At 42.3% G+C, this 25,407-nt stretch overlaps 1 protein-coding gene across 2 annotated transcripts; it reads left to right on the top strand.

Annotated features, from left to right (window-relative positions):
* The first annotated feature begins 282 nt into the window (after nucleotides 1-282).
* LOC133380862 (zinc finger protein 436-like) lies at nucleotides 283-13,751 on the top strand. 2 transcript variants are annotated; one of them, XM_061619015.1, is made up of 2 exons: nucleotides 283-593; nucleotides 7,210-13,751. In XM_061619015.1, exon 2 carries the CDS (start codon nucleotides 7,218-7,220, stop codon nucleotides 8,697-8,699), a length of 1,482 nt encoding a protein of 493 aa, XP_061474999.1. In that variant the 5' UTR covers nucleotides 283-593; nucleotides 7,210-7,217; the 3' UTR covers nucleotides 8,700-13,751. The 2 variants fall into 2 exon arrangements, with proteins under 2 accessions (XP_061474999.1, XP_061474998.1); XM_061619014.1 differs by having other exon boundaries at nucleotides 284-593; nucleotides 7,207-13,751.
* The last annotated feature ends 11,656 nt before the right edge of the window (nucleotides 13,752-25,407 follow it).

Below are 25,407 nucleotides of genomic sequence, written 5' to 3'. Positions count from 1 at the left end.
AGGGAATAAATGTATCTCTGCCAACCTGAATATTTCCCCTAGCAAAGCTGGATATATAAATGGACATTAAAAAAAAAAAGCCATGCTCCCGTAAAACTTACAGTGCAATCCTAGGCATCGCTACTCAGAATGTTCAATGTCACAGCCTCGACTGGACGGGCCCCCACCTTCCCTTAAGAAGGATGTTTTTGCTCTGAGGGGCCACCACCAGAGGTCTCTGGATTATTTCTCCAGCCTTTCTAGAAGCTGCCCTCTTGCTCCGAGGAGCCTTTGCAGGGATTGCACTTCCTGCGCCTGACTCAGCTCCCGTCAAACGCCAGCGAGGGCGATAGCGATTGGCTGCCTTGGGTCGGGTTAAAAGCTGCTTGCTGCAAACTCCGGCCTCGGCTGCCAGCGGTAACCCCCGAGCAGCCAACGCAGAGTCAGACCGAGCAAGCGGTCGATTGATTGTCCTGATTCCGCTTCTCCTGAGACGCTAAAATTGGCCATTCCGCTCTGGCGCGATTCCTTAGCCTGCGAAGAGGCGTGCATGTAGAACTGGATCTGTTTTGCCGGGCTCTAAGCAAGTTTCCAGCTTCTCTCGCCTATTTCTGGTGAGTAACCGGGATCTCGGCTACTGTGCTACGGCGGGCCTCTTTGCGCGGCCGTCAAGCGCTTACACGGTAACAGGCTGCACGGCTGTTTATCGCCAGATCTCTGGGGTAATCCATCCCTGGGGGATCAGTCGGGAGGGGGCTTTTGTGTTTTTCAATCTCCTACCGCCGGCTTTCCTTGGGTTAGTGTTGGCCTTGGCTTACTCTCCTCCTTCTATTGTTAGCAACTGATTGCTGTCTGCTGTTTTGAAAAAATAGGTGTAGCTAACAAAGGAGCAGCTTTCTGCTGTTTCTGTTCCAAGACAGAGGATACCCCCCTCAAATCCCCTCCCCCCAATAATATAAAGTATTATAGAACTCATTACAACTGCATGAAGTTTTTCATATTAATCATCACAACAACCCTGTTAAATAGGTCTGTAGCATAATCCCCATGCTGCAGATAGAGGGTGCAGATTGAAAAAAACAGTAATTTCATGATTTCTTGACCAAATTGAAACTTAAGCAGGAGCTTTCTGGCTCGCAACTATGTTAGCACCGGCTTTTGGATGACATGAAAGATTCTATGATACAAGAAAGATCTTGACACAATCTTTTAGTTCAGGCAAATAGGTTTTTTTTTTAGAAAAAAATGTTTCTAGTTGAACATGTAGAGGTCACATAGCCCAAACGAAACAGGTAAGGGTGTATCATAGAATCATAGAATAGTAGAGTTGGAAGGGGCCTATAAGGCCATCGAGTCCAACCCCCTGCTCAATGCAGGAATCCGAATCAAAGCATTCCTGACAGATGGCTGTCCAACTGCCTCTTGATTGCCTCCAGTGTAGGAGAGCCCACTACCTCTCTAGGTAATTGGTTCCATTGTCGTATGGCTCTAAGGAGAAGGAATCAAGCAGCGGCTTTTACTGATCTATGCAGAAATATGTCTTGAACGAGTGTGGAACTTCCAAGGTGTGTAAATCTCCTTGTTGGTACTAAAGAGTGGTTAAAATATTTTTTAAGTGGCCTTGCAAATATTACTGTACGTCGGGTTTTCAAACTGGTCAGTGAGTGTAATTTCAGAAAGGTTCCAAAATAGCTGAAAATATCTGTACCTAGCCGTGCATTTTATTTATTATTTTGATGACAAAGATCAAGGCTGTTTTGACCAAGACCAGATTATCAAATAGGCTTGCAAAGCCTTATTTTAGGGGCCATGATTTCCATATATAGCACTGGTTGTGAACATGAAACCAGTGCTGAAGGGGAAAATGTGGTTTAATGTTTCTTCGTATTTTATCTCTTTATAATAATGAATATACCGCTAACTCATTATAAAATATCAAGGTAGCATACAATGATATACACAGGTAGAATACAAAAAACCCATCAAAACAATATAGAATTTAATCCAGAAGTACATCCATCACATTAGTAAGGAGAGGTTAGTTATAAATATTAGTTATGTATGTGCACTGATTTGTAAAACAAAAAGTTATTAAGTGGTCTAGTAATTTTAAAGTAGTCTAGGAAGGAGGGGGGGAGTTTGAGAACTGCTCCTGTAGCCCTGCTTGACCCTGAGCCAGTGCAGATGAAATGAATGGATTCTCTTAACCGTTGTTAGGAGGTGGGGAGAGGGTTGCAGAACCATGTGTGCTTTCCTCTCTCTGGTGTAAAAGTCTGCTCTCCTGCCTTAACAGTAGTAAAACAGTGCTTAGCTAATTAAAGTTAATCAAAGATCCCACCTAAGGATTGGAAACCATACTCATTGTAATTTGCAGCCCTCGTTAAGGGTGAGCCCTGGTTAGCTTTTGCCACAGTTAACATCACTGATAGTGTAATGCTTTAGGTGGCTAGGAAAAATTTGCTGTAGAAAGCAGGAAGAGGAGGGCAGTACAAGTAGAAAATCCTGTGACTTGCTCCTGGTCTTTTAACCTCAGTTAAGAGGGGCCCTTTGTTATTTCTGCATTGGATTAGTACAGCTTTTCGTCTCTCCAACATATGCCTGCTCTTCTTCCTTGGCAAAATATTCTGAATCCTGCAAATATCCCAGTACAAAAACAGATTGACATCATATATTTTCTGGGGCAAGAATGTTGGTGTTGATAAATGCAAAATTTCAAGATTCATGGAACTTGGCTGTCCAACATGATAGGTGGAACAACAGTATAAATAAAAGTCTAGTTATGCAATGTACATAGTTTATCTCTGTTCTTGTATTTAGGTTCCTTATGGCTCAGAAATCTAACTCGACTAGGAATAAGCAGTTAAAGGCCTTCAAGACCAGGCATGGGGAACCTGTGGCTCTCCAGATGTTACTGGACTTCAATTCCCATCAACCTTGGCCAGCATGTCCAAAGGCCAGGGATGATGGGAGTTGGAGTCCAGCAACATGTGGTGGGCCAAAGGTTTCTCATCCCTGTTCAAGACAGTGCAATCTTACGCATGTTTACTCAGAAGTAGGTCCCCTCAATGGGGCTTACTCCCAGTTAGGCTGCAATTCTGTATACACTTAACAGGTTTCTTGCAGTGCAATTTTGTAGGCTAGAGCCCACATAATCAAATGCATAAAGTGTTATGTGTGTGCACAGAGGAAAGGGGAGCAAATCAAATGCAAAACACACAGCGTGATACAATTCTGTCTAAAGCTCATGATAAGCAAAGTGACCATTTGCAACAGCAGTAAACTAGTGACCAGGGCTGTGGAGTCGGTACGCCAAACCTTCGACTCCGACTCTGACTCCGACTCCTGTATTTTTCTACTGTCCGACTCCAACTCTGGTGAAATAAGAACATAAGAACATAAGAAGAGCCTGCTGGATCAGGCCAGTGGCCCATCTAGTCCAGCATCCTGTTCTCACAGTGGCCAACCAGGTGCCTGGGGGAAGCCCGCAAGCAGGACCCGAGTGCAAGAACACTCTCCCCTCCTGAGGCTTCCGGCAACTGGTTTTCAGAAGCATGCTGCCTCTGACTAGGGTGGCACAGCACAGCCATCACGGCTAGTAGCCATTGATAGCCCTGTCCTCTATGAATTTGTCTAATCTTCTTTTAAAGCTGTCCAAGCTGGTGGCCATTACTGCATCTTGTGGGAGCAAATTCCATAGTTTAACTATGCGCTGAGTAAAGAAGTACTTCCTTTTGTCTGTCCTGAATCTTCCAACATTCAGCTTCTTTGAATGTCCACGAGTTCTAGTATTATGAGAGAGGGAGAAGAACTTTTCTCTATCCACTTTCTCAATGCCATGCATAATTTTATACACTTCTATCATGTCTCCTCTGACCCACCTTTTCTCTAAACTAAAAAGCCCCAAATGCTGCAACCTTTCCTCGTAAGGGAGTCGCTCCATCCCCTTGATCATTCTGGTTGCCCTCTTCTGAACCTTTTCCAACTCTATAATATCCTTTTTGAGATGAGGTGACCAGAACTGTACACAGTATTCCAAATGTGGCCGCACCATAGATTTATACAACGGCATTATGATATCGGCTGTTTTATTTTCAATACCTTTCCTAATTATCGCTAGCATGGAATTTGCCTTTTTCACAGCTGCCGCACACTGGGTCGACATTTTCATCGTGCTGTCCACTACAACCCCGAGGTCTCTCTCCTGGTCGGTCACCGCCAGTTCAGACCCCATGAGCGTATATGTGGAATTAAGATTGTTTGCTCCAATATGCATAATTTTACACTTGTTTATATTGAATTGCATTTGCCATTTTTCCACCCGTTCACTCAGTTTGGAGAGATCTTTTTGGAGCTCTTCACAATCCCTTTTTGTTTTAACAACCCTGAACAATTTAGTGTCATCAGCAAACTTGGCCACTTCACTGCTCACTCCTAATTCTAGGTCATTAATGAAATGCTCAACTACAGCTGACTTCATGGGAAGCTTCTTTGACATTTTGAATTTATATTTTAAAAAAATTGTCGATCAAAATTTATTTTGAAGTCAGAGTCGGTACATTTCTACCAACTCCACCCAAAATTGCTTCTGACTCCACAACTCCGACTCCACAGCCCTGCTAGTGACAATCCAAGCATCCTAGCTTTGCTATGTTATTTAACTCTTGTAATGGAGACAGAAAATCATTGTTTCACTTCAAGGCTAAATAAACAGTATCAAACTTTGTTGTCATTCCTCAAGGAAGGAATTTCAAAGAGATACAGCAGTGTGGAATTACTAAAGTAGCACAGTGGGGCAGTCTGCCCCAGAAGGCGGTGGACTCTCTGTCGATGGCAGTTTTTCAGCAAGGGGTGGATGGCCACTACCAGGGATAACAATGGATATTTCCTGCATCGGGAAAAGATTGGGATTAGGTGACCTCTGTTCCAACTCTATGATTCTAGGTGGTATTTAACTTTACAAAACTGGAATAGCTGTTACCGCATCTGCTTTTGTGAATGCTTATCCTAAGCTATACATAGAATTGTAGCAGATTGTGTTTTGCGTTTTATTATCATTTGCCCCCTTTTTTCTTTATACTGGTGTATATGTATTTGCTAACTGAGTATAACATTGTGCAGAAGGCTTGAAAATACAAAAAATGCTTTTTTCTTTAAAAATATCTTTCTCTGTGGCCTAAAATCTTAGAATCTGTCGCATATCACCAGCACCCCCTCCTTTCTGACAGAAGTGGAGAAAGATTATTTCCCAATTCGCATCTCTTATTTTGTTGAAAGGTTTTAATATCTCCTTCCCACAAATTCCTCTGGCTACGGTCCAAGGGAATTGTAGAAGCCCCTCCCAACTGCCTTGGACACACCTGATTGGTGGATTACCTTCCAGTTGACAGCCCCACCTTGAATTACAGAGATACTTTTCACCCCTTTGCACATCCGCTTGCTATCTTAAAACTCATGAGTGACCAATGCATCTTTGCATGTGAATTTGTAAGCTTACTTTAGCCTGTGGTTCACATCGCTGTTGGCGTAAGGCAGCAATGAGGAACCTGTAGCCCTCTGGAGATTGTTGGAGTACAAACTCCATCATCTCTTATAATTGGCCATTGGACGGCCAATTGACGGGAGCCCCTGTTGTAATGCTTAACTACAGTTAAGGTAGGAGGGGAAAAATTGCTGCAGAAGGGCTAAAGGGAGGAGCGCATCATCCTGTGACCTGCTCCTGTGCTTTTAACCTCAATTAAGAGGACCCCTTCGTTGTTTCTGCGTTGGATCAGTAGAGCTCCTCCTATCTCCAGGATATGCCATGTCTAGGGAGGGTTTATTTAGAGCAAGGTTGGCTAACCTGTGGCCCTCCACATGTTGCTGAACTACAACTCTCATCCCTGACTGTTGGTTATGCAGACGGGCTGTTGGGAGTCCAGCAACACCTGCAGGGCCATGGGATAGGAGCCCCTGATTTGGAAAGTAAACCATTTTGTTCCTTTTTTATGTTACATTTATTGTTTCTCCCTCTACCCTTATCTTTCATCTTAAACGTTTTGATTGGAACCTGGGGTTTGATTGTAAATTTTTTCCACATAACCCACATATCAGATTGCTCTTTCCATGCTTTGTGCCTGGTCCAAGGGGGTTGTACTGTGCCCAGCAGTGATTGGCAGTGTATGCTAAGAGTTGCCCTTATGATTGGGTGGTTGTTTTTTTTTTAAAGGCAAATCTTAGGGTTTCCTTGCCCCAGTTCAAGGTAAAAAGAGGGGGGGGGTAGCAAACCTCAGACAAGTCAAGGAGACCTGTTGCAGCCAAGCCTGTACCACAGGGCAGGTGAGTGGCTTCTTCAGAAACATGTTTATGCACCTGATAGTGAACTTTGGACCATAAAAGCTTACACTTAAATAAATCTGCTTAAAGGGTGCCACAAAATGTTATTGTATTGTTTTTGTTGCAACAGACTAATGAGGCTACCCCACTAGAAGTTGGTGCAGAGCACACATGGGTCTTCTTTTGCAAATTTTACTTTCTTTCCTCTCCCAGCTCTGAAACTTATTTCTGGTACAGCATAGCAGCCAAGAAATTGAGCTACAAATTGCAGAAGTCCCTGGCTTCAATTTCACCTCTGCCGTGAACTCCCAGGGTGGCTTTTGGCAAGCCACTATTCTCTCAGCCTCAGCCTCTCTCTCCCATCAGCAGTGTGGAGATAATATCTGCCTACTTTATGGCAGGTATGGAGAACCTGTGGCCCTCCAGCTATTGCTGAACTACGTCTCCCATCATTCTTGCCCATTGGCCATATTTGCTGGGGCTGATGGGAGTTGTAGTTCAGCAACATCTGGGGGGGGAATTCCCCACACCTGCCTTATAGAGCTGTTGTAAGGATTCTTGAGACACCATATCCAAAGTGAGCACTTGACAACACAATGCAATACTTACTAATAACACTGAGGTTATCATACTTTGGACACATAATGAGAAGACATGATTCATTAGAAAAGATAATAATGCTGGGGAAAACAGAAGGGAGTAGAAAAAGAGGAAGGCCAAACAAGAGATGGATTGATTCCATAAAGGAAGCCACAGACCTGAACTTACAAGATCTGAACAGGGTGGTTCATGACAGATGCTCTTGGAGGTCACTGATTCATAGGGTCGGCATAAGTTGTAGTTGACTTGAAGGCACATAACAACACAACACTAAATAATGCTGGGGATTCTTTCTTCTTTTTCTTTTTTGTCCAGTAGGTGAAAGGATGGTGAATGAGGAGGAAGAGGGGACTTCTCAGCAGGGAGGCCCTAAACCAGCAGAACCACATGGGACACAATTAGAAACTGGCCGGAGGCTTGCTTCCCCAGACCTTGAGCTGGAAGGGGGTGAAATCAGTGAGAGCAGTTCAGAGACAGACCCAAGAAGCTGTGCCCAAGAATTGGAGAATGAATCTTTTCCCGCTAATGGAGGAGTTCCAGTGAACGAAACTGTGGCTGTTTGTCCATCACAGACGCAGTATATCTGCCCCGTTTGTGGGGAGTGCTTTAGTGGGAGCTCCTGCCTCACTGAGCATCAGAGAGCCCACAAAGATGAGAAATCATATCCGTGCCCTGTGTGTGGGAAAGGCTTTAGCCAGCAAGCTGATTTGATTGAACACATGCAAACCCACACAGATGAGAAGCCATTTTCCTGCCTGGAATGCGGGAGGAACTTCCTCTTCAGCTCTGACCTGGTTGCCCACCAGAAAGTCCACACAGGAGAGAAGCCCTACATCTGTTTGGAGTGTGGGAAAGGCTTCTCACAGAGTTCACAGCTTATGTCTCATCGGAGAGTCCACACAGGGGAAAAACCCTATGAGTGCATCATCTGTGAGAAGAGCTTCCGGTCCAACTATGATCTGGTCAACCACCAGAGAAGTCACACTGGAGAGAAACCTTATATATGCTCCGACTGTGGGAAAAGCTTCACCCGGAGCTCGCACCTAATCTCCCATCAGAGAGTACACACTGGGGAAAGGCCTTACCCCTGCGGGATCTGTGGGAAGCGGTTCCGTGACTGCTCACACCTTATTAGGCATCAAAGGGTCCACACTGGTGAGAAACCTTACGAGTGCTCCATTTGTGGCAAGAGCTTCAGGGTCAACTACGACTTGGTGACCCATCAGAGAAACCACACTGGAGAAAAGCCTTATGAATGCCCTGATTGTGGGAAAGGCTTCAAGCGCAGCTCACATCTGATCTGCCACCAAAGGGTTCACACAGGGGAAAGGCCCTATCCCTGTGGCATCTGTGGGAAAAGTTTCAGCTATAGCTCCGACCTTATTAAGCATCAGAGAATCCACACCGGTGAGAAACCTTATGAGTGTCACATTTGCGGAAAGAGCTTCAGGATCAATGCCGACCTAGTCACTCATCAGAGGATCCACACAGGAGAGAAGCCTTATACGTGCCCAGATTGTGGGAAATGCTTTGCTCGGAGCTCACGTCTTGTATCCCATCAGAGAGTCCATGTTAAGGATGGAAGCCTTGGGTCTACCCTTTCTGAAGCTGACACATCGCATGTAACGACTACCTGGTCCTCAGCTCCTGAACGTCTCCGGAGCCAAGAAGAGAAGGAGGCTCCAGTCCTTAAGCAGAGCAATGACCCTGCAGCGTTGACTGGCCTTGCAAATTCTAGTCAGTTGGTCCATGGCGATACACCTCCAACTACCCAGTTAGTTGAGATAAAGGTGGAAGATCCTTTTTGATTCCTGATACATGGAACCTGAGCAGCAAATGGACTGGATCTGAAATGCGTCCTTTCTAGTGACAGAATAGTAAACAATACCGATGATCCTTCATTCACTTTAATTACACACTCAAGGAAATTTTTAAAGAGGCTTGAATAACCGTTGTATTAACTAAATTATGGAGTCGATAAGCTGTCTTTCACATTGTGCGTATTGGAGCAAGAGTGCAGTGGCATAAGGCATGGCAAAGTCCCCATGGGGTAGGACCACCAGCCATATCTAAAATTAAAAGCCATTTTTAAAAACTACTTGCTTTGCTGTTGCTTCCCCAAAGGAATCCATGGAAATGTTGTATGGTGAGAATTCTCGATTAGGAATTCTTATATGCTTTTTTTATTCCGGGCTGGGGATGGGGTGAGGGTGGTACACCTGTAAAGAAAGAAAGAAATGCAACTTGAATCAGAAAAAAGGAGCACTGTTAATACACAGATCTCCTGGGAATGAGCAAGGGAAAAAAATTAACTCACAACTGTTGTGTGTTGTAATGTCCTTTTCTCTTCAAAATAAGTGTGTGTGTATGTGTGTTTCTTCATTCCCAAGAGATCCATATGAAACAACCATCCCTTTGTTCTTTTCCTTATGAGGGAAGCCATGGCTCTTAAAATAGTTTAAGATTGCAATCCTATATGTACTTGCCTGGGAGTAGGTCTCATTGAAATCATTAGGCTTGCTTCCAAGTAATAGGATTGCATTCTTGGGGGTTGTATCCAGTGCTAGTCATTCTTAGAGTGGTCCCATTGAAATTAATGGACATGTCTAATGTAGGTCCATTAAATTCAGTGGGTCTACTCTCTAAGTAGAATTTAGTTGGATGCAACCCTTAATCTCTCACATAGACGTGACCGCAGATTCTTTCTTTGTAAGCACAGTTATTTCACAGAAAGACGATCTTGCTGTTTATCATCTCCTAGCAAGTTACCCTGAATTTGATTTTTTAAAAAAATTTAGTTGGATAGTGTGGAGCTTTAAGTCATTAATAAACATTATTTAATTTAATTTATAAGGCATGGCCCTTCCTTGCAGAGTTGACTGCCTACTTGTAAAGGGATCCCCCATAGGACACAGCAGAGCCTTGTTGTCATTTTTATTCTCCCCATGAACACAGGCACATGTGCAGGCACCATGCCAAGTTATCTTGGAAAATGGAAGACCTGTGTGCCCTGCATGTTCCCTTCCAACCGGGCCCCTCACCTGCAGCGCAAACCTACGCATGTTTACTAAAAAACATGTCACACTTTTTTCAGTGGGGCTTACTTCCAAGGAAGTGTGCCTAGGACCGCAGCCTTAGTCACGGAATATGAGCAACGCACTTCATGTTCTTTGGTCGAGGAGTTGGGGGAGGGCTGGATGGTTGGGGAGGTGAGAGGTTCTTTCTGATGGCTTGGCAGCTTGCCTGAGCATATATCCATGTGGCAGGGGGGAGGACAAAAACAGGGCTTTGCTAGGCCGTGCAGCAATTCCTTTCTGCACCCAGTGCGGGGAAAGATCGCACCCAATTTTTATTTCAAGATGCATTTTTAAACAATATTTCCAAAGAGTTTCAGTCTAAATAGACAAAAAATAAGCTATCCTGACACAAATATTTTAATGCAGTTATTCCAATATGATCAAAAATATTTACTATCTTCCCTAGAAATCCTCCACTGACTTCCTTTCCCTTTGCTTATCTGTACTGTTGTTATACTCTTCTTTTTTTCTTGCCCTGGTGTTTCAGTTGTTTTGCTAACCATTCCACGGATGAGAAAGGAAGGGTGAGAAAATGTGGTGCCAGTGGGTGACTTCCAGTACCTTAGTCAACTTAATTAGATAGCAGCTTACAAACTGAGCATGAAATAGATAGTCAGTGTATTTGCTTCAGCCATTGTAGTTAAGCACTTGCACAGTAGCCACAGATGGCAGGGAGTTGCATGCAGGCAAGTGAAGGGGCTGTTCTCTCCCTCCTCTGCACCCATCATAGAAACCAAGCGGGCTGTTAGAGGAGGGAATCCCCCTTCTCTGTGCCTGGCTAGAAATGTAGGGGAGGAGGGACAGTGGTCTCTGTCCCATCTCTGCTGCCTCTCAACTGGCTAGTGTGTGCAGGCTAGTAACTTTTGGGGGATAGGAAACCTGTGGCCAGGTCCTATCAGCCTCAGCCAACATGGCCAGCGGTCAAGAATGATGGGCATTGGAGTCTAGGCATATCTGGAGAGCTACAGATTCCCCATCACTGATTTACAGGGTTGCCGTAGGTCAGCCTTCATCAACCTGGTGCCTTCCAAGATTATTTGGACTACAACTTCCATCAGTGCAGCCATCTTAAGACTACCAAGTTAGTGAAGGCTGCCATAGTTAATGATAGAAATATTAAAAATCACAAAGCCAGCAGTGGGAGAGTAAAAAATGTTCAAACAAATACATAACCATAAGCATGATCTGAGCAAGCTGGTCATAAAGAAGTTTTATACCAATCTTTATTACCATTTATAGACATACCTGGTAAAATCTCTCCTACAGTATATTGCAAACTTATTCCTAATTTTTTCAGCTGCCCCTGCAGAGATTGCCATAGTATATAGTTAGTGAGTTTATCCGCAGCTAGGAATCAGCAAATCATTGGTGGTCTGTAACTTCCTATAGCTTATTATGAAACCCAGGAGCTGATATTCTCAATTCAATTTTGACCACATTTGTAAAAGCGTACATTTCACAAAGCAATTGTCTCTTGGTGTTACTTGCCCTGTTTAATATAATGAATTAGAAAATACACAGAAGGAATGATTTTTTATCTGGAATGAATTTTTATCTTTTTTTAATTTTCCCCAGGCGCTTGTACTTTGCCTTCCTTAGAGACTGGGAAGTGGCAAGCAGGCTTGCTGTTTTAAGGTCTTTATTGCCTACTTTCAACTGTCTCAGGCTCTTAAGGGAGGCAGGGGAAGGGCCTTTCCCTTCTGTGCATTTGCTGATCCTCAACCTCTGAGATAGGTGCATTTTGGTGTATGATGGTGCATTTTAAGAAAGCAGTTTTTTAAAGTTTTCCAGTCATGTTATATTTCTTCAGCCTCAAGAAAGCAGGATTGATGTATCACCTTTTTGTGAGTTGATTTTGTATTTGCCTCCCGTTATGTTCCAATTTCCCGTGGGTGTTGTAGGTTTTTATAAATAGTACATACGGTTAACCATCTAGTATTAAGACTAGGGTACAATAAATACTGTGATATTAATCACTCCAATGCATATACAAATCAGCATTTATAATGTGAATATTTTTCCCATGCTGAACCAGAGCTGAACTGATTCAGGTATGCAAAAACAGTTGTCCATTGCCCCCAACCAATTTCAGTCATAGTTGAACCTGATCCGGAAGTAAATCAGAAAATGTTACTCTTCTAACTTGCAAGTAATCTACTGATTTTTTTTTTAAGTATGCTACACTAACATCAAAGGTGGAATTGTTGTCAGCAGCCAATGGCTTTCTTACTGTAAGCCTGCTTGTTGCACAATGTAATCCTGTTATCTTAAAAAAAAAATTGAGTTCAAGCTTTGTTGGCCAAAGTTGAATGCAAAATGCAAGACCAGAGATTGTGCACAGGTTAAGGAAAGGAAGGACAAAACCCCATTTAATGTGGAAATTTTGCTCAGCCAGTTGTGGTCACATTGTGTGTGGCAAAGTACTGTGCTTTGTTATCTGAAGATATCTTCCAATTGCATACATGCATGCTCATAAGCAGAGAATATTTGACTATGGAACCACTGCTAGCCAGGATTGAGATATCAATTAATTTCATAAAGAGTAATGCTTCTCTCTCTCTCTCTCTCTCTCTCTCTCTCTCTCTCTCTCTCTCTCTCTATAGAGAGAGAGAGAGAGAGAAGGATCCAAATAGTGTTAGCTTGATCAGAGTTGTACTTTCTCTTCAGCTTGGCTAGCTGAATTTAAAGGAGTTAATGTTGGAAAAATTTCACTCTCTCAATTAGATTTACCTTTAAGCTTTCTGTTTTTAATTGACCTGTTTTGTTATATCTCTGTCTGCTGTTCTTCTACCTGTATTATTTCTTTATCTTATTGTCCCTGTAGATTTGGGCTTTTCAATTTGAATTTATTGTATTCCAGTTTCTTACGATAGTCAATAAAGTTTGTTTAAAATGTATTTTGGATGTCTTGTCTGCCATCTGGGAACATCAGTCCAAACGTAAAAGGAAAAATAGTTGCATTCCACGTATTGGATTCTTTAAGAAACATTTCTAATATGATACTGGTGCTACACACATATTTGCTTGTATGGTGATAAGCAAGGGAGTTGATCTATTCTGCCTTTCAACCTAAATATTCAAAGTGGCAATGAGGACTCAAACCATTTCATGCAGGAATGGATAATCTGTGGTCCTCTAGATATCATTGGCTCCCAACTCTCATCAGCCCCAGCTATCATGGGCAATTGTCAGGGATGATGAGGTTGTAGTCAAACAACATCTGGAGTGTCACAGGTTCCCTATCCTGACTTAATGTATCCTCGATCAAGTTGTCCTTGCCCAACAGCTAAGCACATATTTATTGGCAAACTGGTTTATTTCCCAGGTTCCACAGCTCAAAATTCATAATCTATTGATCAAAATTCATACATCGCCCAAAAGTTTCTATAGACTTATATCATGTGGGTTCTTTCTTTCTTAGGTTTAGAAAGACTTTTTTCCCCATAAAAGGAGTTGGATCTTTTTCTTGCGTGTTCAGCTGTGTGTAGCTGTATTTTCATGGATACATCAGCATGACTCTGGCAGTGCAATCCTATACGTGTTGACTCAGAAGCAATCCCATTCAATGGGGCTTACTCCTTGACAAGTAGGTATAGGAGTGTAACCTGAATTAACTAAGTCAAGAGTCTGGAACAAACTTTGGAAACCATGTGTTAGCTAAAATAAGCACAATCATTTTGTCTGCTAGCCTGTCTTTGAACATGTTGAGGTGTGTATTAGTTAAGAGTAATATTTTCAATTTTGCTTTAGTTTCTCAGATGCCTGAATGTAAGCGCCATTTTCTCTGAATAAATCTTTGGTTCTGCTATCCTTGGCTGTTGGGTCCATCGTTCTATTTACTCTTTGTGTGTAGTTTGCTGCCAAAGTGAGCAAGCTATCTTTGCCAAACAGAGCTATTGTTGTGATGATTTATTTATTTATTTAAAATATTTCTATCCCGCCCTTCTACCCTATAATAGGGCACTCAGGGCGGCTTACAAAAATAAAATCAAACATGTACATAATAAAATTGTAAATGGTAAAATCACAAAAACATTAAAATAAATTATAATAAATTAAAATACATAAAATACAATTAAAATACATAAAATACTATATATATATACACACACACACACACATATAGGGATTGGTACTAAAGGGACTACAAAGGTAAAATTTAACAGAAGGCATAAAAGCAGTGTCAGGCTCTACCTACAGTCCCTCCCAAAGGCTCTCTGGAACAAAATCGTTTTCAGAAGTCTCTGGAAAACCAACAGGGAGGGAGCAGAGCAAACTTCTTGGGGTAGAGGATTCCAAAGCTTGGGGGCCACAACTGAAAAAGCTCTCTCCCGCATACCTGTCAATCTAACATCTTTCACTCCAGGCACGCAGAGGAGACCAGAGGCAGATGATCTTAAATCCCGGGCAGGTACATATGGGCGTAAGTAAGTGGTCCCTCGGGTACATGGGTCCAAGGCTGTTTAGGGCTTTAAAGGTCAGAACCAGCACTTTAAATTGGGTCCGGAAGCAAATTGGGAGCCAGTGGAGTCGATAAAGCACAGGGGTGATATGCCCCCTGCGCCGTGCTCCAGTTAACATTCTGGCTGCTACATTTTGAACCAACTGCAATTTCTGAACCGTTTTCAAAGGCAGCCCCACATAGAGTGCGTTACAGTAATCAAGCCTCAATGTTACCAATGCATGTGTCACTGTGGCCAAGTCAATTGCCTCCAGGAACGGACACAGCTGGTAGACCAGTTTGAGTTGGCCAAAAGCACTCCTGGCTACCGCAGCCACCTGATATTCAAGCAGCAGGGCAGGATCCAGGAGGACTCCCAAACTGCGGACCTGCTCCTTCAAGGGGAGTGCAACCCCATCCAGAACAGGTTGCAACTCCGTCCCTGGTGCGATTTTTCCCTTGACCAGCAGCACTTCCATCTTGTCTGGATTGTTTCAGTTTGTTAGCCCACATTTATTTACATAAGAAACTAATAAGAGCCCTGCTGGATCAGGCTAGTGGCCTATAGAGTGCAGCATCCTGTTCTGATAGTGGCCAACCAGGTGATGCCCATGGGATGCGTGCAAGCAGAAACTGAGGGCGACAGCACATTTCCCTACATGTGATTCCCTGCAACAGGTATTCCGAGGCATACTGCCCTGACAGTGGAGTTCAAACATAGTCATCAATAGCCTTATCCTCCATGAATTGGTCTAATCCTCTTTGAAAGCCATCCAAGTTGGTGGCCATCACTGCTTCTTGAGGGAGTGAATTGCATCGTTTAACCATTAATGCCTGTGGTGCTAACTAGAGTGACAGAAGCAGAGAGAACCTTGCACTCTAAAAAAATAGAGGGGGGGGGAAACAAGTGTAATAGTGATACACTTGAGGACCTGTGGGGAAAACCTACAATCCTGAGGTGGATTCAAGGCCTAGTTGATGGGAGTTGGAGGCACTGCTTGGCAGTGGTTCCGCTCCTACTTAGCGGGTCGTCTCCAGAAGATAGTGCTTGGGGAACATTGCTCGACACCGTGGGTTCTCCAATGTGGGGTCCCGCAGGGTTCGGTTCTGTCTCCCATGCTTTTTAACATTTATATGAAGCCGCTGGGGGCGGTCATCAGGAGTTTTGGAGTGCGTTGTCATCAGTATGCTGATGACACGCAGCTCTACTTCTCCTTTACATCTTCTTCAGGTGAGGCAGTTGACGTGCTGAACCGTTGCCTGGCTGCGACAATGGACTGGATGAGAACTAACAAACTGAGACTCAATCCTGACAAGACTGAGATGCTGTTGGTGGATGGTTTCTCTGATCGGATGGTGGATATATACCCTGTCCTGGATGGGGTTACACTCCCCCTAAAGGAACAGGTGCGTAGTCTGGGAGTCATCTTAGACTCTTCCCTCACACTTGAGGCTCATGTAGCCTCGGTGGCCCGGAATGCGTTCTACCAACTTCGGTTGGTAGCCCAGCTACGTCCCTATCTGAGTAAGGAGGACCTCTCATCAGTGGTACATGCTATGGTAACCTCGCGTCTGGACTACTGCAATGCGCTTTACGTAGGGCTACCTTTGAAGACGATTCGGAAGCTACAGCTAGTGCAAAATGCGGCAGCCAGACTGCTAACAAGAACTAAGCGGTCTGAGCATATAACACCTGTGCTAGCCCGTTTGCACTGGCTTCCAATATGCTTCCAGGCCAGATTCAAAGTGTTGGTACTTACCTATAAAGCCTTATACGGCGCGGGACCACGATATCTGTCGGAACGCCTCTCCCGATATGAACCAGCCCGTACACTACGGTCTACTACGAAGGCCCTCCTCCGGGTTCCGACTCATAGGGAAGCCCGGAGAGTGGTGACAAGATCTAGGGCCTTCTCAGTGGTGGCCCCCGAACTATGGAATGGTCTCCCCGAGGAGGTGCGCCTGGCGCCGACACTATCATCTTTTCGGCGCCAGGTTAAAACCTTTCTCTTCTCTGAGGCATTTTAATTCCTGTTAATTGTAAATTATTATATTTTGATTTTAGACTGTACAGTTTTGTGTACAGTTTTGTGTTATTTTTATTGTATTTTTAATGTTCACCGCCCAGAGAGCTGTTGCTAGTCGGGCGGTATATAAGCTTAATTAAATAAATAAATAAATAAATAGTTTGCATTGAGGTAATGCTGATGTAAGTTCACATGATTGACTGTGTACTCACACCACACTTTTAAAGCACATTGCTTCACCCAAAGAATCCTAGGAACTGTAGTTTGTTAAGGATCCTGGGAGCTGTAGGTCTATGAGGGATAAGCTAAGTTCCCAGAATTCTTTTGGGGACATGTGCTTTAAATTAGAATATTTGTCCTTGACATCTAGTTCTGTGTGAAGGGATTTTTGTTGTGTATGTGGAAGCCCAGACACATTTGCCACCCGCACTGTGGTCCCTAACAGGACTTGTCAGCCAGGACTACTACAGAAATAATTCGTGGTTCTTTTACGTAATTTGAGCACAAAAGAACCATGGAAAGGTGGAAGAAGAGATATAGTTGCATCCCTCTCCTTGTTTTTTATTTCTCGTTTGCCTGCTGAAGTCCTTTTCCCTCCTTGTTCCTCTATTTCAAATACTTTGTTATCTGAAGATATCTTCCAATTGCATACATGCATGCTCATAAAGAAAATATTTGACTATGAACGATGGAACCACTGCTAGCCACGATTGAGGTATCTGTGAACTTCATAAAGTTGCCAGGTAAGAACCATCCCAAACCCTGAGATTTCAGGGGCAGGCCCTAGTGATGTCATTAAGCATGATACATTAAGCATCAACCACAGTTGCATGGAGCATACCACTCAAAAAAAATATTTCTCTGACTGGAAATTAAGATAGAAAGCTTAGCTAAACTAGGGTGTTTCCAGGTCTAGCTGAACTGACGGGAAAATTCCTTCTCACCTTCTTAGACAGCCTCAGGAAGGAACATTAATCTAGCAGAACATATATGGAAAGCGGGATTGGACCAAGATGGAGGTTTGAAAATTGGAGGGAGAAATATCAATATGTTCTTATGTAATAATTTATGCAGATGATATCATACTCTTAGCAGAAACCAGTAATGATTTGAAATGAATGCTGATGAAAGTTAAAGAGGAAATCACGAAAGCATAAGAACATAAGAAGAGCCTGCTGGATCAGGCCAGTGGCCCATCTAGTCCAGCATCCTGTTCTCACAGTGGCCAACCAGGTGCCTGGGGGAAGCCCGCAAGCAGGACCCGAGTGCAAGAACACTCTCCCCTCCTGAGGCTTCCGGCAACTGTTTTTCAGAAGCATGCTGCCTCTGACTAGGGTGGTACAGCACAGCCATCACAGCTAGTAGCCATTGATAGCCCTGTCCTCCATGAATTTGTCTAATCTTCTTTTAAAGCCATCCAAGCTGGTGGCCATTACTGCATCTTGTGGGAGCAAATTCCATAGTTTAACTATGCGCTGAGTAAAGAAGTACTTCCTTTTGTCTGTCCTGAATCTTCCAACATTCAGCTTCTTTGAATGTCCACGAGTTCTAGTATTATGAGAGAGGGAGAAGAACTTTTCTCTATCTACTTTCTCAATGCCATGCATAATTTTATACACTTCTATCATGTCTCCTCTGACCTGCCTTTTCTCTAAACTAAAAAGCTCCAAATGCTGCAACCTTTCCTCGCAAGGGAGTCGCTCCATCCCCTTGATCATTCTGGTTGCCCTCTTCTGAACCTTTTCCAACTCTATAATACAGCTGAACGTCAAGAAGACTAAAGTAATAAGAACAGAAGATTTATGTAACTTTAAAGTTGACAATGAGGACACTGAACTTGTCAAGGATTATCAATACCTTGGCACAGTCGTTAACCAAAATGGAGACAATAGTCAAGAAATTAGAAGAAGCTAGGACTGGCGAAGGCAGCTATGAGAGAAGTAGAAAAGGTCTTTGTGATGCGTCCTTCCCTGGTTCTCCCTGTCAGGTTCCTACCTGCTCGTGGTTACTGCCTGTCTCTAGGCACCACCAGGGACTCCACCAGTCCAGACCGCACTCTCTTATGGTTTACCTATCCGCTCTAGCACAGATCTCAACAGATACCCCTGCTAGGCAACCACCAGTAACGTCCCAATACTAGTATTCCCAGAGACTGAATACTGGTATTGTTATTCTCTTCACCGCTGCCACCATTTGTTACAGTTCCCCTTTCTTGGTCATTACCTTACCCTCCCTTCTGGTCTGTGAAACCCCAGCCAAGGATCAGGCCTTTGGTAAACCAAATTAAGTATTTATTACAGATAACAAAGCTAACAAGATTAACAAGATTTCTTCTTAAGGCACATAAGCATATGGTTTTACTCAATACTAATCCGAACTCCACCTCCCTCCTTCTTCACTCTCTCCTGACAAACAACTCTCTCAAACCCCACCAAGCAATCCACTCTTTCTCTTCTCCCCCCTATTCCACTCTCACTCTTCCTTTTATACATTCAGCCATTTTAAACACCCAGCCAATCATCTCGCATTCTACTGCCCATTCACTCCCCCTCTTTCACTCCACTTACCATGTATCTTCTAAAACAACAACACTTACCATATATACATTAATATAGGAACATCACAGTCTTCAAATGCAAAGATGTATCACTGAACGCTAAAGTCAGGATCATTCAGACCATGGTATTCCCAATCTCTATGTATGGATGTGAAAGTTGGACACTGAAAAAAGTGGATAAGAGAACAACTCTTTTGAAATGTGGTGTTGGAGGAGAGCTTTGTGGATACCATGGACTGCGAAAAAGACAAATAATAGGGTGTTAGAACAAATTAATCTAGAACTATCACTAGAAGGTAAAATGATGAAACTGAGGTTATCCTACTTTGACACATGAGAAGACATGATTCACTAGAAAAGACGATAATGCTGGGGAAAACAGAAGGGAATAGAAAAAGAGGAAGACCAAACAAGAGATGGATTGATTCCATAAAGGAAGCCACAGGCCTGAATTTACAAAATCTGAACAGGGTGGTTTATAACAGATGCTATTGGAGGTCACTGATTCATAGGATCGCCATAAGTCGTAGTCAACTTGAAGGCACATAATAACAATTTGCTTCTGGCAAAAAGGGTTTAAGTGCCCTCAGGCCAGGCCAGTCACCAGAAGGCCTTTTTAGCAAAAAAGACTAGTGTTGTGGAGATGTTAGATAGGTACACTCAGGAGTAAAGATGAAATGCCCTGAAGGCTGCAATTTTAAACACACTTACTATGGGACTAAGCCCCATAGAACTCATTGCTGAGTAGATATTGATAGGATTGTGCTATTGGTAAGATTTGACTAGGGATCCTCTGCAAATATATCCATATCAAAGCAGGGTTAGTAATCCCATGCCTAGAATGCCCTGCCTGCCTTTTAACATGGCTACTCCAAACTTTTTTACAGTCTTGACTCTTCCCTGAGAGGTTTGAGAAATGAATAAGAGTTAAGAAGATTCTCTAATCTTTCCTGCCTTACTCTGTGGGCTGCTATAAACTAACTTTGACAGCCAAACCAATTCCAGTGAGTAATAATTCACAGAGAGAAAACACACATGGTTTGGTCGACCTTCACAGGCAGTAGCTTAGGAACAACAGCAATTGAAGTCACACTTCCCAGTATGTGAATTCTCTTTTACCACTATTGGGCAAGAAACAAACCATCATGCAAATAAGGTGTATCATCAGTGGGTTTAAGGGGGTTGAGCTGAGCACATTAAACTACTGTTGTTGCTTCAATGGATGTAAGGAAGTAAGGTCAGAGGTAAATGAAATGCAAATAGAAAAAGAAAAGGCAGTGATGATTTCCTAAATGCAATACATACCAACCACAAGATTCCTGTGAGTAAGACAGAAAACTCAGTATTCCACAACCAGTCAGGGTTCCTAACTAAAACTAAAAAAAATCCTGGCAAGGTCACAGAAATCACCATGCAGCACAGCCTGACCAGGAGGGGGTGGGGGTCATTTAGTGCAAACTGCTGTGGTACGATTGCTGAGATGAGTGAGACCCTATCAGCACATAATACCTCTGCTCTGAAATCTGCACTGGTTGCTGATTTGCTATCCGGCCAAGTTCAAGGTGTGTTTCCCTTGTTATGGGTTCCACATAGTACTTGTTCTGCTCTTGTAAGAAATTGATCCTTTAGTGTGACAGTACCTATGCTTTGGAACTCCCTGCCTATTTATATTAGGCAGGCGATCAATTGTACTAATTTTGGCACCTGCTAAAAACATTTTTGTTTAGGCAAGCCTACCCAGGCATATAGAGAGTCAGTGTGGCGTAGTAGTAGACCAGGGTTCAAATCCCCACACAGCCATGAAGCTCACTGGGTGTCCTTGGGCCAGTCACTGCCTCTCAGTCTCAAAGGAAGGCAATGGTAAACCACCTCTGAATACCGCTTACCATGAAAAACCCTATTCATAGGGTCACCATAAGTCTGGATTGACTTGAAGGCAGTCCATTTCCATGTTACCCGTGCATATAGAAGCTATTATGTTTTTTATCTGTTTTTAACTCATTGTTGGTTTTATTATTTTGAATGTTTTTAAATATCTTTTGCCAATTTTATTGTTTTGGTTCCTTCTGTAAACCACTTTGAGGTTTTTTACAATAAAGCAGTATATAAATGTTGTGAACAAAATACATAAATAAATTTCAGAGTCACTGTGTTTCTCTTTTAGGCATAAAGGAATCTGCCTTATACTGAGTCAGGCCATTTGATACCATCTAGCTCCGTACTGATGACATGGACTAGCATTGGCTCTCCAGGATTCCAGGCAATAGTCTCTTCCAGAGACTGAATTTTGGACCATTGCATGCAAAGCATGTGCCCTACCACTAAGTTATAGCCCTGTTTAAAAAAGTATATTTTAAAGTTATTCTTTTCAGTTCACTAATGAATGCACAGCATACTAGGACAGATCCATAACATGTATTTAAAGCACATTTAACATACATTTGAAGCGCATGAATCCCATCACAGAATCCTGAGAACTGTAGTTTGTTAAGGATGGTGGGAATTATAACTGTGAGAGGGAAACTACACTTCCCAGGATTCTAGTCATGCACTTTAAATGCGAGCTGGATGTGCTTTAAATGTATTATGTGGATCTTCATTACTTCATAACTTTGCCTGCATATAAATAATTTTAATTAAATTTTAAAATGGAAATAAGCTATAAAGTTTACTGGGTGACTATGGGCTACACACCATCTCTCAGCCTAATCTGCCCCTCAGGGTGAAAACAACAGAGGGGGACCATGACCATCCCAAAGAAGAAGGGCACACTTAAAATGTAGAGGAAATAAAAATTTGAAAATAATAATTTACAACCATAGTGTGAAATCAGATACACATCAAGACACAGTATAAAGAAATATTTATATGTGTGAATGTCAAATATGTTTATTATTTACACAACCTGTAAAGATATTTATAGTGCAAGCCTATGCATGTTTACTCAGAAGCAAGTCCCAATATATTCAGTGGGGCTTACTCAAACAATGAAGCATGGCATGCACATGACTGCAATTCAGTGATAAGGAACTATCAAGAATGACTGATTTTTGAAATAGCTTAGAAACAAGGAATTCAAAATGGCTCTGTGGCAAAGGACTACGGGATTTCATCTTGTCTGAACTGGGGCTTCTGAGTGAGCAATGCATTTTTTCACAGCTGAAGCTAGTTAATTAGGCCCGAGTTTGAACACCTACTTACCAGTAGAGACTGGTACCATCAAAGTCACAAGGCCTGGGAAGCTTTGGGGAGTATGTGCCAGTTAGGCACGAAAACCTCAAGGAGCCTTGTATCAAGAGAAAGCCCCAATTGGCTAATTAATTATTGACTATTACTAGGATCTTTTCCATAAAGGATTGAAACTTTATCCTTTGTTCCTCTGGGTTCCATCATGTCCACTGACGTTACCTGTGTGGGGTTCTGTACTTTACCATCTGTTATCCAGGCTATGCATCTCCAGGGAGATGTGGAACCAATAAGCTATACAACTATTACCTCTTTGTAAGTATAGGTTAGAAAGTTTTGTTGTTTTGTTTTATGCCTGTAACTCTCTGTGTTTTACCTTGCCCTTTGGGTATGGGTTTTAAGGAACCATTTTGTTGCTATATTTTGCACTTATATTTTATTTAATAAAGCTACTTCTTATTTACCAGTGTGTGTTCATTTCAGGAGGAGTGTGGCTCTGAATCTGGTACATTGGCTACTGACCACAGACTACCATGTATTTGGTTATTTGCCTATGGCTCCAAGACAAGGAGTGCTCTTTTGGCTCTTGTCTACTGGAATCCTTGGCAAGTCTATTTCTGGCACTTTGGGTTTCCCCTTAGCCCAGAGTGGCTGACCAGTTTAAAGGGTGGTGGCAATGGGGAATTTACACATATCCATTCCATATATGATTTCTATATAGCCACATATATATAAGTTAGGAAAAATATTTTAAGAAGTATAATGAGTAGAAAACTTATAACACAACAACAGGCCTGTGGTGTTCTTGAACTTTCGGGCACCCGGACTTGAGCAAAACCAGGCTTGTATATGATTAACATTTGATAAATTGTTATGTTGCTTAAGGCCATAGATGGGTATAACATGTTTCAATAACACCAGGTGTGCCGGGTAGGCTTGGCCGATCAGAAACAATGAAATATGCTATGTACTGGGTATGTATGGCAGACCAATCATAATAATATAATGTTGTGTTTAGTAGTAACTGGTTTCAACTGGCCTCAAAGAATATCAGTCAAGGGGACAGCAGAATAATGATAACATTAGTCAAGTAGACAGAATATTGGAATAAGAAATATGCTTGTGTATAATTAAGCTTACATGTACACGTGTTTGTGTAATTAGATATTAAAGTTACCTAATAGCTGATTGGTCTAGAAATACTGTAGGAGGGTGTAACCTTTATGCAATGCTTTGAGGAAATTGTATGATTGGTGAAATGATGTCACATGCTGTGCTTAGTACTGTGTAAAAGATCACGGCAGACAGTGCCACATTGCAGTCTTTGCTAGATGCTCTAGGGAGGCTGTCCTTACGTACGCTCGTATAAAATAAAGGCCTACTTTTGCCTGAACCCTGTGTTCTCTAAATTCTTCAAGGACCCTCAGTCCAAGAACCCAAAATTCCCTGTCAGTGGCAATCTATCTACCTTGCAGGGTTGTTGTTAGCATATTCAGCCCTGTTAAGAGAGGTACTGGGTTGTTCCTTGCCAGGACCAATTGCCCTGGGTTTGGGAATTGAGTTCTGGGACTTCTGAACCGGGTCAGGTTTAAGACAGGTTCATGACAGGAACTTCACTCACCCAATTCAAAATTCAGAATCATGCCATTTTAAGCTGTTTTGCAGCTGTTTTATACTTCTTTTATGGTTATTGGATTTTACATGGCATTATTTCTTGTTGTGAGCTGCCTTGGTTCCCTACTTCACAGGGTTGTTGGAAATATTCCATATATACACACACTGGAGGTGTAGAAATACATACACCCCATGTAATACTTTATGGTCAAAACCAGTTGGCCGTCGCAGAACATTTTTTTAAAGTATTTGTTTCCTGCCAAATAAAAGCAGTGACACCTAAGTAAGCCCTGCCTAACTGCTTAAAAAAAAGGATTGGAAGGGGAAAGATTTACAACACAATCCTTTTCTATGTTCACTCAAAAGTCCCATTGATTTTCAGCACAGTCCTAACCATGTCTGCTCTGTTATATTGATCAGGATGAGACTGAGGATAAAATAAAGCTTTATTTAATAATTCTTAAACAGGAGAACATCTGAGATTGTTCTGTGCTAGGCCTCACCCAGCACACACACAAATTACTAACTTCAGTAACTAAATCAGTCTAGCTCACCCCTAGGGTGTGTAATACCCTCTAGAGAAAGTTAACTCTTTCTTTGCTGTGCATCTAATCTAAAGACACATTTCACTGCATACTCAAAAGTAAGTCCTACTGAATTCAGTTGGGGTTACCTCCCAGGTATATGGAATTAGCATTGCAGCTTTACTCCCCAAAAAGCTTCATATTGGGAAGGTTTTCAAAACAGGTTATGAATAAGACAAATAAACTGCCCTCTTCAACAGTCCAGTAAAATTTAAACTTGTTTGACTCTTTAATTAGAAAAGTATAACACTGCAGCATGTACAATTTTTAAAACTTCTGTTCAAAAATTATTTGAAACTAAAAGATAAAATGTCTGCCATTTTTTCAAGTAATTAAAAAAACCCTGCATGCACACTTTTATTATAATTATAACTAAAATTGTTTACTGTGTATGCCCACCAAGAGCCTGCTGTGATCTTCTGTTGTAGTGCAATCCTATGCATGGTTACTCAAAAGCAAATCCCAATCCTGTACAAAGTACTTTTTATGCTGCTGAAAGCTATATATTTACTGCATTCCTGATATGAGACAAGCAGGAGAAGGAAACTGTTCTCAGAACTTGACATTGGGTTTAGGTATTGCCTGGGGGGTCAACAAATCTTGTAAATCACAACCCTGATTGCACTTATTGACTAAAAACCTGAAAGGGCAGGGATTAGAGCAGCAGGTACTAACAAAAGTTGTGGGGGGCAGCTAAAAGTTTGGTTGATATCTTTTGAACCAGACTACCTAGAAACTTGGCTTTCATTTAAAAAAAATTAAGAGTCCAGAAATTAAGGTGACCCAGACAGGACCCCCAAAAACCAGAGTCTCCAGGTGAAAACAAACACCTGGCAACCTTACAAGATATATTTTGTTTTGTCTTTACACAGGCAGGCTTGCTTTTTTTCCATCCCTTTTAATTTTTTACACATTCTATTTCTACACTGACTTTGTAGTACAGAGAACGCAAAATGAAAACTGGAATGTGTGGAGATTTCTTACACTTCATTTGCTGATTTTCATCTTGTTGCCATTTATGAGTTTATGT

This window comes from Rhineura floridana, chromosome 3 (assembly GCF_030035675.1).
Source record: "Rhineura floridana isolate rRhiFlo1 chromosome 3, rRhiFlo1.hap2, whole genome shotgun sequence".
Taxonomy (NCBI): Eukaryota; Metazoa; Chordata; class Lepidosauria; order Squamata; family Rhineuridae; genus Rhineura; species Rhineura floridana.
This window is presented reverse-complemented; position numbering and strand designations above follow the sequence as displayed.